Here is a 17212-nt window from a genome sequence, read left to right as displayed (position 1 = left end):
AAAGTTAGAAAATAACAACAGAGAAGAAATAATGTTATTAAGCCGTATGGGGCTTATAACAGCCAAAACAAAACAAAAAAGGCTTGAAAGATTAAGAATCATCACCACCAACATCCTCGTCAAAAATAAGCATATTGGAAGGATAGTTATTTGGAAGAGTGAAACATACAGACAGGCCATTGACTTCTTCATATCCAAATATTCTGAATTTTCGGTTCCAACTTTTAAATCTTAAGAAGAATTTCAAAATCTCAAAAAAGTTTTATACAAATTATTTCGCATTTCCAACAGACAATTCACCCCTTAATTTGCTACTTCACAGAGCTTTAAAGCCAACTTCTTCATATTAAATGGAATATGTCTAGAAATCTGATTAGTAAATGAATAAACGTAATATTGATTGCTGGCTTTATTTTGCTTTTTTAATTGTGTGCCACTTCCATTATTTGTTTAAAGGAAGTGGCATATAAGCAGACAAATGACAGAGCAGAGATCACTTTGCACATAACCTGATGCTTCACACATTAACTAGAACCCATGGTTTTTCATTATGGGAATAACCCATTTGCCTCTACACACTACCCCCCAGCTACTCTGCTTAATTAGCTACTTTGTGCAAACAAACCCTGATTCGCAATCCTGGTTTTCAGGGCAAACCATAGTTTGCTGGTCCAGATGGACCAGCAGTGGTGGCCAACATGATGCCTCGCAGGTGTTCTGGACTCCCAACTTGCATCTGCCCCAGGCAACATGGTTAATGGTCAGGGATAATGCAAATTGTAGTCCACACTTCTGGAGAGCAGGTGCATTCACACTGCATTGACATCCCTGCCGCCGCCACCCTGGTAAGCCACAGCCACGCCAGTCCCAGGAGGCCAGTGAGTGCCATCATCTCTCCCCACTAGCCACTCTTGTGCTCTCCACATTCATGTTCTGTTAGGTTTCAGATAACACCTAATAGGGCTTTAGAGTGGTGGGGTATGAGAAGCAAAGCAACTGAAGGTCTTGTGAAGGATCAACAGGTTTCTAAGGAAACACAGAGGCTGAAATCATTGTGAAAGGGAACTGGGTGAAAGACCAAGACAAATTGTGTGGATTGTCAACGACATTCTATAAGTGGTCTATTCATGTGCAGCACACATGAGCATGGAAGACACCATCCAACGTCCTTGCAATATATTACGAACAGGTATGACAACTAAACAAGTGAAGGATCACATCTCAGAGGAAATACATTGACGGCTGCATTTTCTTCGAACCATTAAATATTGGTACAAAATGTAACAACTAAGGTTCTTGTATTAAAAGGAGACCATATGCTCATCACTGATGTGAATTATTTACCACATTGATAGATGCTTCCTGCCCTCCAAATTGTTTTGCTCATATTTAAAGTACTTCGGTTTTTGGCGCTCAAAATCAGTTCTTTGTATTTAATTGATTAACAGAAGGTCTCCATCTTCACTGGACATATGCAGATTGGTCGACATTAAGTGGAGAGGATTTGATAGTATGGCCTCAGTATCAATGTATTTACCCACCATGCTGAGCATGAGTCAAACAACTGAGCATTCATTTAAAAAACTCGGGATTACTAAAAATGGAAACTGCCAACATTTGCAAGTTAGACATACGAAAGCAGCAAAGACCCATCACCGACATTGCAAGCCAAGGCTTCCCCATATTCCAGAAAGCTGGAAGCTTAAATGTCTTAAGATATGTCTACCTTAATTAAATTTCTTGGTGAACTGTTGTGACCAGCCAGCTAGGAGGGAACAAAAGAATATTATACATATCAGATTATAATGAAAAGCAAAGCAATATCAAACATTCAAAAACTGCATCCTAAAAATTAGCAGCCTCCACATTCGTGTTAATCCTTCCTGCATCGAAGAAATTTGTGGTCATGCATGAGATATGCAGTTCAATAAGCATATTGGGGGGTGGCCCTGAAATAAAAGGCCTCAGAATGTCTTATATAGGAGGTCTGAAAAGATGAGATTGGAGAAATGGATGGACAGCACTGCCTTTTTCACGAGGGTGAAACTGAAAGAACACAGAACTCAATTAGTATAAAACTGGCATGGAAAATAAATCAAGTCCTGCAGATTTCAGTAGTCAACAGCCTAGCTTTTCACTCTGAGAAAATGGGTTTGTGAATTAAACTGGAAGAGGTATTGCAACAGTGCGCTATTTAGAGAACTGGTGCAAATTGGAATTCGTAATTGACAGCAGAGAGATAAAGCTGTGGGGGACGCATGACAAATAGCGGGGGATCATTAATAAGGGGGTTCGCTTCAGCATGTAAAATTAACAATCATGAAAATATTTATCATCTGTGGGGAACAAGGAGCAAAAGTGGTGTGTGGCATCACGTGCTTTGCGTTCTACAGATGCAGAGAAACCAACTGAAATACAACAAAGCCACTGACATTCCAAAAGGGCTGCCTTTCTCTTCTTCCCAGAAAAGAAAGGCAAACTGAGCCTGTGCTTTCAAGGGAGGAGAGGAGAGCAGGGTGTGTCACTGCGAGCATCCTGAAGCATGAATGGCAAACAGGATATCAAGTTAATTTTGCAAAAATACACAGCCCCTCTTCTCCTCACCCAGCTGGAATCCTCGCATCTGCAGTAAAGCCCAGATCCTACTAATTTCTTTGATTCACACTGACTTTTTTGGTGATGCAATTTTTAAATGTTGAGTCAATGTCTTCTTTCTTCTTCTTTAGCGATCAATTGTAGACGAGTAAGATTGTCTTCCATAAACACGGTTTTAACAATGAGTCTGTAAGTGACTGTGGAGGCCAATTCTGGATCCACACGTCCTTCCACAGTGGGGACATTGGTTTCCGAGTGGGAGTTGATTTGCCAAGTGTGCCTTCCTCTTAGCACGTTTCTCCCTTGCGTCCTGAGTTTGAGAGTCTTCAAAGCCTATGACACCTTTGGTAAAGGCTGTTCTCCAATTGGAGCGCTCACAGGCCAGTGTTTCCCAATTGTTGGTGTTTATACTACATTTTTAAAGATTTGCCTTGAGACATTCTTTAAACCTCTTTTGTTGACCACCAGCATTACGCTTTCCATTTTTAAGTTCGGAATAGAGTAGTTGCTTTGGAAGACGATCATCAGGCATCCGCACAACATGACCAGTCCAACAAAGTTGATGCTGAAGAATCATTGTTTCAACACTGGTGATCTTTGCTTCTTCCAGTACACTGGTATTAGTTCACCTCTCTTCCCAAGTGATGTGTAAAAATTTCCAGAGACACTGGATGTACCCCCCCACTCTCTTTTCCCCATTAGCAGGCACACACTTACTAGAGGATTCTTGTGGTCCCTTCCTGTTCTACAATTCTATGATGTGTTATCTTAAGTTGCAGCCCTATATACCAGGGTAGTCAATGTTGTGTCCTCCAAATGTTGTTGAACTCCAACTCCCATCTGCCGCAGCCGGCATAGTCAATGGTCAAGGATGATGGGAGTTGTAGCCCAACAAACATTTGGAGAGCAACGTGTTGGCTACCCTGGCTGTACACAATTACTTGGGAGCAAGTCCTGTCGAATAATATGTTTGGGTTTGGACTATAAGAGACACACACTGAAATGCATTTACGTTTACAATTATATATACTCAGAGTAGCTTTTTGCATAACAATAACTCTTAGGCTAAGAGAGAGAGAGAAATTTACTCCAGGAGACTGTGGCGTTACCTAAACAGGTAATATGAAGACGTAGAAGGTGCATGGAATCCTTCAAGGATATTTTTGCCATTGGTGTAAATCCTTGAAAATTCTCATAGACTGGGTGATCCAGTTGGACCACAACTACACCTTCCAAATGGAAAGCACCTTATTCCCTATCAAGTGCAGGCAACAAGCTGGCCATAGGGTTTGAGAATCCCCACTCAGCCACAAAGCTCACTGAGTGACCTTCGGCCAATCCTAATCTCTCAGCATAACCTATTTGCTGCGAGGACAGTGGGGACTGCAGAGAGAACCACCATGCACATTGCCCTGAATGCTTGGTTTGCTTTCAACCATTGCTGGACCAAGTTGCTCACTCGGGAGCTCTCCGTGGTACTGAAATGACAGGCAGGATGTAAATGTAAATAATAGGAGTAGACTGTGGCTGCCGATGGCCCAGTTGCAGCACTTGCATAGTTGCTTGCTAAACTGCCGGGAGCTGCATGTTCCTGAATACTAGTTGCTGGGAAACATGGGAGGGAAGAGTGCTGAGGCACACAGGTCCAGCTTGCAGGCTTCTTATGGGAGCCTGTTTGGCCACTGTGAGAACAGGATGCTGAATCCTGTTGATGAGCCAATGCCCTGATCAAGCAAAGCTATTCTTGTGCTGTTAGGTTAAACTAAAGAAACTAAGCCAACCTGCCCAGGAGGGGGCCTGTTAGTGGTACCACATGTTTGTGTGGTTTGAGGGGTGGAGTCGCATGGCAGGGTCTTCTCTGTGGTGGCTCCTAGGCTGCCTGGTGCCCTTCCCTCTTGCATTATTATTGGGTAGTCAGGATAAGACAGACCTCTGTACTCAGGCTGTTAGGTGAGTGCGTCCCCTCCTTCTATACCGCTGCGTTCTTGCTCTTGTGATTTTCTTCAGTTTTGTGGTTTTCATTTAATTTAATGGTTTTAATTATTTTAATTTGTTATGTTTTATGTAATCTACCCTGGGACCATTCAGTGAACAAATAGAGTTTTGATTTTGATTTATTTTTTTTACCCTGCAGAATTCATGCAAAGTAAGAGAAATTATGTACATTATCCTCAATTTGTATAATCTATTCAAGTCGCAGAATTTGGAATGCCTGGACACACAATTTTTTTTATAAAAAAAACCAATAGTATGAATCCACACATACCAAAACATAAAACACAGAAGTTCAGGCTACAGCCTATTTAATATTTTACCTTATTGCATACTAAGGAGAAGCTGAACATAGGAAATTGTGGGCTGTTTTTTTCCTCCCCTCCTCCACGTTATGAGTCATTTGCTCGAAATTGGCCTTGTGGTTTCGTGCATTAAAATAATAACAATTTCCACCCCCACAAACAGGAGGGGGCTTGGGGGAAATAAGGAGAGATTTGCAATTTCATGTTACTTGTGGGAGATACGTGCGCAGCTCCTTGAGGATATAATTGCCACATTACAAAGCTAACAAGCACAAACTGGAAAAGGGTCCTTGAGGGAGGGAGCGGGGCACTACTGTTCATCGCTAATGAGAGGCCTATGCGAAAGACACAAACATAATGAGTGGGAACCACAAATGGCTTCTAACCTGGCTCCAAAAGAAATAATCTAGTTATTGTTGGGGGAGAAGGAAAGAGCTTGCCTCCTCCTTATACCTGGCAGATCCAAAGGTGATTGGAAACATTGGCTAAGCGGCTGGTTGGCGCACAGGCAGCCCATGTGACGAGGTGAATGAAAACACATAGACTACTCTTCCCCTTTGGGTGTTCACTGCATGAAAGGAACTCCATGTGATCAAAAAGGGGCCACATTGCTGGAACTGCCCCACACTTCCTTCAGTCCTGCTCCTATACTGAGCGCAGATATCTGCAGCAGGGAACCCTACTTTGACAGAGTCACCAGCTAAGGAGCCAGACGAAATCCAGGTCCCTTAGCCTAATGATGGAGATTTGCCTGAGGCTGACAGACAGGAGTCCACAGAACAATCTCCAAAAGCACCAAACTCATCGGAGCCTGAGGAACCTAATACCTCCCACAGTATTTGTGCAGTGAGCGCAACAGTAGGGAGGCCATAGAGCACAGAAGGAGTGCCTGTCTTCTGGCTAAAGGGTTGGCCATTTAATAAACTAAGCTCTCCGCAAGAGGGCACAGCCTAGGAGAGGTGGTCTGGGAGGCGGAGGCTTCAGAATGCTCGGTTTGCTTTCAACCATTCCTGGAACAAGTTGCTCACTTGGGAGCTCTCCGTGGTACTGAAATTCCTGGCTTGCCTTGCTCTGTGGGCTCCTTTGCCAGACCAAAATGGGATGTCTACAGATCTCTATGCATGTAAACTTCTCTGGGAGTTGGAGCCCTTTGTCCATTAGGATTCTCTTGTAGCCTTCCCCACTGCAGACGTCCATGCCAGATGGGCAGGCCCACTACCCGTGTAATAACATGGAACCTCTTCATGCAATTCATATGTGAAGGTGGGGTGTTCACACAAACATCCCTCACCAACAGGGATGTGCCTGGTGACAGTGACAAGTCCCTGCTGCCAAATGGTGATGTGTCCAGCCAGTGTGGGAGGGGGCTCTACCACAAAGGGAGAGATCCAGTCAAGTGTGCACATAGAACCCCTTCCCATGCCATTTTAGCAACATAAGGGGCCTTTGACATAAGACGGGGCCTTTTCGGTGGCGGCAGCAAGTTTGTAGCAGTCACTTCCCAGGGAGGTTCAGCTGGTTCCATCATTATCAGGAGGGAGCATATTAAAAGAACCCTGTATTCAAAGCACTTTGAGGACCAGGCTGAACAATGTTCTGCCGGACTGGACGTTTCTACTATATATTGCATTTTTATCATTTATCAGCTTATTTTAAGGGTGGGAAATCTTTTTTTAGCCTGGGGGTGACACCCCCTTGTGCACAGTATTTCAGGGGTCATGTGCGAGGGTTGGGCTGGCCCAGAGGTAGAAGTGGGTGTGATTCTAATGCTTGCATAGGTTACATTCCAGGCATGCAAAAGTCAGAGGTTTGCACAGATTCCTCCATCCTCCATCCAGGCAAGCAAGGGGCTTTGTCCCAGTTCAAGGCCACATTCAAGCCAGGCAAAAGAACTCAAGGAGGATGCACAGCAGGGCTGGTGAAGGCCTAGAGAGAGAGCCAAGGGCCAAATAATAGAGGTCCGGTCCACAGGGCTGGAAGTTCCTCGCTCACAGCTTATACTGTGGTTTAATTGCTTGTTTTAATTGCATCCATGATTGGAGGGAGCAGGTGCTGCTATTAGCTGCCTCCTGGGTCCCTAAAGGATATAAATATAAATGTTTTATAAATATACATAGGGGTGCGTGCGAGAGTCTGGATGTGTTTGTCTGTGTGTACGTGCGTGTGAATAAATACGTACGTAATTATGTGTTACATATCTGCTACGTGTGAGAATGGATGTGGGTGCATGTGTTATGTCTGATAGTTATGGATAGGTAAAGGTAAAGGACCCCTGGAAGGCTAAGTCCAGTTAAAGGCAACTATGGGGTTGCAGCGCTCATCTTGCTTCAGGCTACGGCGTTTGTCCAACAGCTTTCCGGGTCATGGGGCCAGCATGACTAAACCACTTTTGGAGCAATGGAACACCATGATGGAAACCAGAGTGCATGAAAACACTGTTTATGTTACTGCCATAGCGGTACCTATTTATCTACTTGCACTGGCATGCTTTCGAGCTGCTAGGCTGGCAAGAGCTGGGACAGAGCAATATGAGCTCACCCCATTTGGTGGATTCGAACTGCTGACCTATTGGCAAGCTCAAGAGGCTCAGTGATTTAGACCACAGTGCCACCTGCATCCCAGCTGGCAGAAATGCGTGTAGAGAGCTGGCCCCACTCACTGCTGACATCTAGCCTCCAAGTTAGCCCTGAAGAAATGAGGTCTTTGGCCTTAATTTGTTCCTTATCCTTGCTGTAGCACCTTAAAAATGTAACCAATGCATCATGACGTAAGATGGGAATATCCCTTCATGCATCTGATGAAGCCTCTGTAGACTAATGCAATGCTTCTTAGCTTTTAAGCTGCTACTGGACTCTATGCCCAGAGAGAGCCAGTGTGGTGTAGTGGTTAAGAGCGGTAGTCTCGTAATCTGGGGAACCGGGTTCGCGTCTCCGCTCCTCCACATGCAGCTGCTGGGCGACCTTGGGCCAGTCACACTTCTCTGAAGTCTCTCAGTCCCACTCACCTCACAGAGTGTTTGTTGTGGGAGAGGAAGGGAAAGGAGAATATTAGCCACTTTGAGACTCCTTAAGGGAGTGAAAGGCGGGATATCAAATCCAAACTACTCCTCCTCCTCCTCCTCTTCTTCTTCTTCTTAGCTGTGTTGGACTGACACGGCAGGAAGTTTTTTCCCACGGTGGAAGTTACTTGCATGACACGCAACCTGCTAATGAGTCAATCCTCACACAGAGGGTTGAGCAGGAGAGCGAGAGGTGGCAGGTGGCAAGTTCAGCGCACTAAGCCAGAGGCAAAAAAGAAAAAAGAAGAGTCATGCAACTTGAATCCACTAAATGCAAAAATGCGAATCCCACCAAGTCCTAGCTCTCAGATCTGTTAAAAGCACTGCAGGACATGGCACTCAAAGCTTTGATGGAAACCCTTTCATCATCTGGGTGACAAACTTTCTTCCTATTTCCCATCTTGCTGACTTGCCATTGAAATGTGAGCCCCACTGAAATCTGGGCTTTTTTTCCGGGTCAGAGACAACCAATGAACGTGGAGGCAATCTCTGACCTGGAAAATCCTCTGGGCATGCTGGTTGTGAACAGAGGCTGGAAGCATGCACTGATATTTTGACAGCCGATCCCCTTATTGAGCATGGGAGCAAAGTCGAGCGCATGGAACCGAAACTGAGGGGCCGAAAACGTATGCACTTGTTTCAAAAGAAGCAAACAAGAATTACACTCCTTCCTTCAAGCCTTGATTTTGAAGCTTAGAGAAGCTTGAAACCTTATGTAAAAGAGCAAGATGCAATCACAATTCTGTACGTGTTGGCAGAGGGAAATGGCCCACTACACAAATTGCCCAGTGATCAGTACAGTGGTACCCTGGGTTAAGTACTTAATTCGTTCCGGAGGTCCGTTCTTAACCTGAAACTGTTCTTAACCTGAAGCACCACTTTAGCTAATGGGGCCTCCTACTGCTGCCGCACCGCCAGAGAATGATTTCTGTTCTCATCCTGAAGCAAAGTTCTTAACCTGAAGCACTATTTCTGGGTTAGCGGAGTCTGTAACCTGAAGCGTATGTAACCTGAAGTGTATGTAACCTGAGGTACCACTGTACTGTTAAGTACAGTGGTTGTACAACCAGGCTCCAAACTCTCCTTAGAGCGGAGCAGACCTTATTTTACTGCACGGGTGAGGAATCTGGAGCCCAGGGCCAAATACATGTCTCTCTCTCTGAGCTTTGTCACTTTCTGCAGACAACAGCCATCACTCCCCTGCCTTGGACCCTGGAACACTTTTGCTTGGCTGCAATGGGTTTCTTGAACTGTAGCATTTTTCTCTTGCTGTTCTGGATAGAGAGCAGAGAGGGACGTGGGGATGTGTGCAGAAAGTATCCAGCTGTACAAAGGGAAAGCTCAGTGTCATTGTTCCACTCACTTCGACCTCTTAGCCCACCCACCACTGAATGACCTGGGTGGATTTTGGACCTTGGACTGAGAAAATTCCCCACCCCTGTTTCACTAGGCCACAGTTTCTCCCATCCTGTTACCTAGGATAGGATAGTTATGTTGGTGGCCTGGGAACTGCTCTGGAGATTTTTATTGAAGGGTGTGTGTGTGTGTGTGTGTGTGTGTGTGTGTGTGTGTGTGTGTTGCACAGGTTCACTTTGTTAAGGTGACAAGAAGGTGTGAAATCTATTTTTAAGGTTTCTTGATCCAACACTCGGCAGTTTTATAGCAAACAATGTTTGTGACATCTGATGTTAGCCATACTCAGAATAAAACCACTGCTATCAATGGACTTGCTGTAAGCATCTTAAATCCATAGATATGAATAGGTCTATTCCCAGCATTTCTTCATAGTCGATCACCCCCATGATTCCAGGACTTTGGTGCTACTGTTTCCCGACAAAGTTCTGGCAGGTGCATCGTGGGAAAGACTCACCTTCTGTCACGACCAGAGGGTATCAAAATTTAAAGATGCAAAATGTTCCATCTTTCATTTGCATTGCTATTCCTGAATGTTCAGAGCGGCTCGGGAAGGCCATGAGACTCTTAACCTCAGGGTCATGGTTTCAAGCAAAAATAATCCTGCATTGCAGATGGGTGGACTGGATGATAACCGTTGTGGTCCCTTCCAACTCTGCAAATCTATGGTTGTATGATTCTAACAGCACTTTCTTGTGTCTTGTTAACACCAGCAATATCTAAGTGCTGTGCAGAAAAGGACATTCTGGCAGCTGAAGTGAGAAATATCAAATGTATCCTAAGAACATCTGAAGGATCGCTGCTGGATCAGGCCAGTGGCCCATCTAATACAGTGTCCTCTTCCCACAGCAGCAGTGGGAAGTGCCTATGGGAAGCCTGCAAGCCAGAATGCAACAGCAAACTCCCCACTTATGATTCCCAGCACCTGGTATTCAGAGGCATGCTGCCTTTTCCTTTTTCATAGTAAAAATAAATAAATAAATGTCAATGCGGCCTAGGACCCACGTACCTACGGTACCGCCTCTCCTGGTATGCCCTGCGGAGGACCTTAAGGTCCACAAATGACAACATTCTGGAGGTCCCAGGTTGCAAGGTGGTTAGATTGGTTGCAACTAGGGCCAGGGCCTTTTCAGTACTAGCCCCGACTTGGTGGAATGCTCTGTCACAAGAGACTAGGGCCCTGCGGGACTTGACATCTTTCCACAGGGCCTGCAAGACAGAGCCGTTCCGCCTGGCCTTTGGTTGGGACTCAGTCTGACCCTTATGTTTCCCTCCCCTTACGGTTTCGCTCTATGGGCTACTTTTAAAATGAAGCTGCATTTAAAATTGCATTTTAAACTGTATTTTAAATTGTTCCCCCCCATTATGTTTTTACTGTAATTTTATTGGTGTTAGCCGCCCTGAGCCTGATTCTGGCCGGGGAGGGCGGAGTATAAATAAATATTATCATTATAATTATTATTAATAATTTGTTGTTCTTTTAATTTGCTGTCCTACAAGTTCGCTTCTTTATTTTACAATGACAAGCATGACACTCCCCAAATCTGTGGCTGGAAATGTTCCTTGCGCTGAACATCATGGGACATAGGATGCTGCCCTACTGTGAGAAGGCAGGATACTATTGGTCAATGCAGCTTAGTACTGACTGTGCTGATTGGCAGTGGCTCTCCAAGATTTTATACATGGTTTCTTCCCTACCTGGAGATGCTGGGACGTGAACCTGTGACTTTCTGCACTGCAGCACATGTGTTCTACCAGTGAGCTATGGCCCCTTGCCAGTAGTGATGTAAAGCCCCCAGCAGAATGGGAAGCCTGGCCTTGTTTCTCAACCTGCAAGGTGGGAACTACAGGGAGCGCGGAAGAGAACAACCACAGATAGCGGCATGCATTTTATAGTTCTAAAGAATGAAATTTGCTGTGACTCATCTGCGATTTCTCCCCGAATTGAACATGACAAACCAGTGAGGTAAACGCGTTAGCACAATACTATTTTTAGATGTCTTCCTGCGCAGGACTGAGCTGCACAGAGAAAGGGCTCAGTCCACAAAACCAGGCTGCTCTGCGGCGGCTGCCTCTGCTTAACGGGGTTTTCTGCAATCTTCAGTAGAAATACATGAAGTGCGGACAGCAGTCGTGCACCATCATGTGAAAGCAGCATGCTTTAGACTTAGTCTGCACAAATGAATTCAGGGTCAGAATTCTGGTTCATATTTTGCTATCCCACCCAACCCCTCTTGTGCAATAGATACAGTCCAGGGGAACCCAGGAGCCATCTAGCCCAACCCCTGCAATTCAGGAATATCAACTGAAACTTCTAGCACAGATGGCCATCCAACCTCTGCTTATAAACCTCCAAGGAAGGAGAGTCTACAACCTCTCGAGAGAGCCCGTTTCACTGCCAAAAAGCTCTTACTGTCGGAAAGTTTTTCCTGATGTTTAGTCGGAATCTCCTTTCTTGCAACTTGAAGCCATTGGTTTGAGTCTGACCCTCCGGAGCAGGAGAAAACAAGCTCGCTCCATCCACCATGTGGCAGCCCTTGAGATATTTGAAGGTGGCTATCATATCTCCTCTCACTCTCCTCTTTTCCAGGCAAAACATACCCAGCTCCTTCAACTGTTCCTCATAAGGCTTGGTTTACAGCCCTTGACCATCTTGGTTGCCCTCCTCTGCACACGTTCCAGCTTGTCAACATCCTTCTTAAACTGTGGTGCCCAGAACTGGACACAGGATTCCAGATGTGGTCTGACCAAGGCAGAATAGAGTAGTACTATTACTTCCCTCACTACACTTCTGTTGATGCAGCCTAGAATAGCATTAGCTTTTTCTCCCTGCTGCATCATACTGTTGACTCATGTTAGGTTTGTGGTCCACCAAGATCCTTAGAACCTTTTCACATGTACTGCTAGTAAGTCAGGTGTCCCCCACCCTATATTTCCCCAGACCCTAGACTGGGGGTAATGCCGCCTTTCTCAACCAGTGGGTCTCCAGATATTGTTGAACTACAACTCCCATCACCCCTAGCTAGCAAGGCCGGAGCTCAGGGGTGATGGGAGTTGTAGTCCAACAACATCTGGGGACGCACAAGTTGAGAACCACTGCTTAATGTATGTCATGAGTGAAGTTGCTATCTAAACTGCAGTTAATATCGATGTAGTGAAAGCTCTTGTGATATGGGCACCAGATTTTAAAAGGAAATTGGACAACTCCATGGAAGATGAGGCAGTAAAATGCTACCACGAGGGCCCCAAATTGCCTCCAGTATTGAAGACAATATGCCTCTGAATATCACTTAAGGTAAAGGTAAAGGGACCCCTGACCATTAGGTCCAGTCGTGACTGACTCTAGGGTTGCGGCGCTCATCTCGCTTTATTGGCCGAGGGAGCCAGCGTACAGCTTCCGGGTCATGTGGCCAGCATGACTACGCTGCTTCTGGCGGACCAGAGCAGCTCACGGAAACGCTGTTTACCTTCCCGCCGGAGCAGTACCTATTTATCTACTTGCACTTTGACGTGCTTTTGAACTGCTAGGTTGGCAGGAGCAGGGACAGAGCAACGGGAGCTCACCCCGTCATGGGGATTCGAACCGCTGACCTTCTGATCAGCAAGTCCTAGGCTCTGTGGTTTAACCCACAGCGCCACCCGTGTCCCTATCACTTACTTACTGGGGAGCAAAAGCGAGGAGAGCGCTCTTGCACTCAAACCTTGCTTGCAGGCTTTCCATACAAATCTGGTTGGCTAGTTTGCGAACAAGATGCTGAACTAGATTTGGTCTGACACTGCAGGACTCTTATTACATTTTCATCTAGCCTTCTGAGCCCTGCCTGTTAACAACATATATGGAGTTGATGTTTGGCTTTGACTGTTCCTAGATTAGAAGCCAGCACAAACAAGAGATCGAGAAAGAGAGATGAGTTCTGTTAATCAGCCTTTCTCAACCTGTGGGTCCCCAGATGTTGTTGAACTACAACTCCCATCACCCCTAGCTATCAAGGCCAGAGCTCAGGGATGATGGGAGTTGTAGTCCAACAACATCTGGGGACCCGCAGGTTGAGAACCGCTGTGTTAGATGGTTTTCTTCAAAGCGGACAAATTTCCCCTGGAATAGCTGGATCTCACAAGATCACCGGCTGAACTGGAGCCTGATCCCAGCACGCTTTTACCCTTGAATGCTGACATTCAGTGACTTTTGGTAAGTTCGCTGGTAGGAAGTTGTGTAGACAAGACCCCCGGAGTGATGAAATCTGAGGTCCTAACAAATGCCCATGCATTAAGAGATTAGTGACTCGCTGGTGATTATGGAAGGCTACCTGGCATCTTTCCAGCTTCTAAACACAGAAGCAAAATACTGCTTCATCTAAGGAAATTCGATCTTCCGGCTGAAAACTATACTGCAAGCTTTTTGTTTTGTTTTTTTTAAAAGTGTTCCTGTTGCAAATAACCCCCACCCCCTGCAAGACCCTTTGCTACCAGAAGCCTCTCTCAGGAACAAGTCACTTGACCTGCTCAGTTGATGCTCTGCGATGCGTCAAGGCTCCCATTGTGTCTCCTTGAGAAGAGAGCGAAATTAAGTTAGCAAAGGATTTCTCAAAGCACCTCGTCATTCCGCACTTCCTGACATCTCTGCAGTCTGTCAACACATGAGAAGGCAGAATGCTAGTCTCGTGTGAATAGAAGGATACATTCCAGAGGTTGCTTTGAACCTGCCATGCCTGCTGTTAGAGATACTGTTGATGTACGTTTGTCAGGTTATCCGTTTTAGATCTGCATGCTTTTAATTATTTGGGAGTGGGGTAATTATTATTTTCATAACGAGACTAACTACAAAGCCCCTTCTTTTCTAGATGGGGTTCGTTCAAATTTCTTTGATTTCTCAAGGATGGAATCTGGGGCCTGACCAACCTACCGTATTTTTCGCTCTATAGGACGCACTTTCCCCCCTCCAAAAATGAAGGGGAAATCTGGGTTCATCCTATGGGGCGAATGCAGGCTTTCGCTGAAGCTTGGAGAGCGAGAGGGGTCAGTGCGCACCGACCCCTCTCGCTCTCCAGGCTTCAGGAAGACATCCGCAGCCTAGGAAGCCCTGCGGGAGGTCCCACAGGGATGTCTGTGCTGTGGATAGCAGCCTGCTTCCCGGAGCGTCAGGCGCCCTGAAAGCAGAGTGCCTGGCGCTTCGGGAACACATCCGCAACCTAGGCAGCCCTGTGGGAGTTCCCCACAAGGCTCCCCATGCTGCGGATAGCAGCCTGCCGCCTGGCGCGAGGGGCACCCTGAAGCAGAGCGCCCCTCGTGCCGGGCAGCCCCACAAGCTCGGGGGACAGAAGGAGGCGCAGCGCCGCCATCCTGCTGTTCCTCGACCTGGTTCGGTTTCCCCGACCTGCTTTTGGGGGGGGAGGAAATAAAGGGATAAAATTTTCCTCCCCCCCCCCCGAAAACTAGGTGCGTCCTATGGGATGGAGCGTCCTATGGGATGAAAAATACGGTAGTTCTTTTAAAAGGTGTTATTTTAAAGAGTGGTCCCAGCCTACCTACTTATTGTTGGAATTCCCACCTTTTAATTGTGTTAGGTTAACCGAAAACAAGTGTGCTGGCAGGGGCTGATAGGAGTTGTAGCCCAACAACATTGGAGGGCAACAGGTTGGCCAAGGCTCTAGGGCTAGGCAGAAGAAAACAAATTTGCTCCGTTGTCTATGTGACAATCTGTGTCAGCGAAGGTTCCCCCCACCCCACCCCCCAGCCTGCTACGGCTTGAAATTGTTAATCAGCCTTTTTGTTTTCTGGGTTGTTGTTTTTAGAGTGCTTTAACACAAAAGGCCAGATTCGGTGTAAAATAAATAAATAAACAAACAAATCTGTTAAATTCCAACTGGAACATTTCTTCAGCAGTTCCCTAATCTCAGAGGCCCAATTGTAGAAGGAACATCACCTGCTATGGAGAAGAACAGGGAAAATTGCTGTTTGCTTGTTTTTTCAATTGCCCGTGCACTTTTCAACTATTAGTTATTGATCCTGCTTTTGACCTTGTATATATGTTTTTAAAAAGGGGGGGGGGGGTAAACAGATAAAGTACCCTCTGGTGTTTTTTTGTGCAGCACACACAAAGCAGGAAGAAGTCAGGCCAAGGGCATATTGAACAGGGAGCCAGTCACCAAGATCCGATCCATGGCTTGTTGCCTGGCAACAAGCCACACTGCCAAAAGAGCCCATCTACTTGTTTTTTTTTATTTTAGTGATAATAACTTGGCTTCCTTGAAATAAAAATAAAAGCATCTGACAATAATTACTACTGGGACACATGACTCGGATTTTCAAAGTTCCAGGCTAAAACTACCCAGTTCCAGGCTAAAACTACTATCACACTTCAAAACGACCTTGACAGATTAGAGAACTGGGCAAAAACAAACAAGATGAATTTTAACAGGGAGAAATGTAAAGTATTGCACTTGGGCAAAAAAAATGAGAGGCACAAATACAAGATGGGGAACACCTGGCTTGAGAGCAGTACATGTGAAAAGGATCTAGGAGTCTTGGTTGACCACAAACTTGACATGAGCCAACAGTGTAACACGGCAGCAAAAAAAACCAATGCAATTCTGGGCTGCATCAATAGGAGTATAGCATCTAGATCAAGGGAAGTAATAGTGCCACTGTATTCTGCTCTGGTCAGACCACACCTGGAGTACTGTGTCCAGTTCTGGGCACCACAATTCAAGAAGGACACTGACAAACTGGAACGTGTCCAGAGGAGGGCAACCAAAATGGTCAAAGGCCTGGAAACGATGCCTTATGAGGAACGGCTAAGGGAGCTGGGCATGTTTAGCCTGGAGAAGAGGAAGTTAAGGGGTGATATGATAGCCATGTTCAAATATATAAAAGGATGTCATATAGAGGAGGGAGAAAGGTTGTTTTCTGCTGCTCCAGAGAAGCGGACACGGAGCAATGGATCCAAACTACAAGAAAGAAGATTCCACCTAAACATTAGGAAGAACTTCCTGACAGTAAGAGCTGTTCGACAGTGGAATTTGCTGCCAAGGAGTGTGGTGGAGTCTCCTACTTTGGAGGTCTTTAAGCAGAGGCTTGACAACCATATGTCAGGAGTGCTCTGATGGTGTTTCCTGCTTGTCAGGGGGTTGGACTCGATGGCCCTTGTGGTCTCTTCCAGCTCTATGATTCTATGATTCTACCCATCAGCCCCTGCATTTCAGCACATTGCAAGAACTTTACATGCCAACCTCCCACAGTCTATTTGGGGAGTAAGCACCATTAATCGTAATAGGACATACAGTGGTACCTCGGGTTAAGAACTTCATTCATTCCAGAGGTCTGTTCTTAACCTGAAACCATTCTTAACCTGAGGTACCACTTTAGCTAATGGGGCCTCCTGCTGCTGCCACGCCGCCGCACGATTTCTGTTCTCATCTTGAAGCAAAGGTCTTAACCCGAGGTACTACTTCCGGGTTAGCGGAGTCTGTAACCTGAAGCGTCTGTAATCCGAGGTACCACTGTACTTCTATCGGATCTCAGAAGGCTGGAAGAAGCACCCTAAGCCTTGGGTGATTCAAGAAGATAGCTTTGGGCTCTGTGGAGCAATGATCTGACCTAGCAGAAGGAGGTTTCCCATGTCCCTTTGGTCATGGATGTGCCACATAAAAACATTACAAGCCTTGGACTCCTCTGTGGTGCAATGGGGATTTCTTTTCGTCATTTCAGATAGCTGTCTCCTCCATTTACACCTAATTATCTCCGAGGCAGATTACATTAAAATAAAAATTGGCTACATTCAATCTGGCGTAGTGACATACTTACAGCACAGAACTGATAAAGTGAAACATTAAAATATAGCATTATAACT

The 17212-nt window shown here is 45.8% G+C and overlaps 1 protein-coding gene across 4 annotated transcripts in view; it reads right to left on the bottom strand.

Moving 5' to 3' along the window:
• Positions 1-17212, bottom strand: part of CCDC85C (coiled-coil domain containing 85C) — a 179702-nt gene that overhangs the window by 45048 nt on the left and 117442 nt on the right. For 3 of the 4 annotated variants that reach the window (XM_082218900.1, XM_082218901.1, XM_082218898.1), the window contains one exon: positions 1727-1765. The exons of the other annotated variant lie outside the window; for it this stretch is intronic. In XM_082218900.1, coding sequence (XP_082075026.1) covers positions 1727-1765 — 39 coding nt within the window. The remainder of the gene's footprint in view (positions 1-1726; positions 1766-17212) is intronic. 4 annotated transcript variants of the gene reach the window in all.

The sequence above is a fragment of the Podarcis vaucheri genome (assembly GCF_965113315.1).
Source record: "Podarcis vaucheri genome assembly, chromosome: 1".
Taxonomy (NCBI): Eukaryota; Metazoa; Chordata; class Lepidosauria; order Squamata; family Lacertidae; genus Podarcis; species Podarcis vaucheri.
The sequence above is the reverse complement of the archived record's forward strand: the minus strand, read 5'-3'. Positions and strand labels throughout refer to the sequence as shown.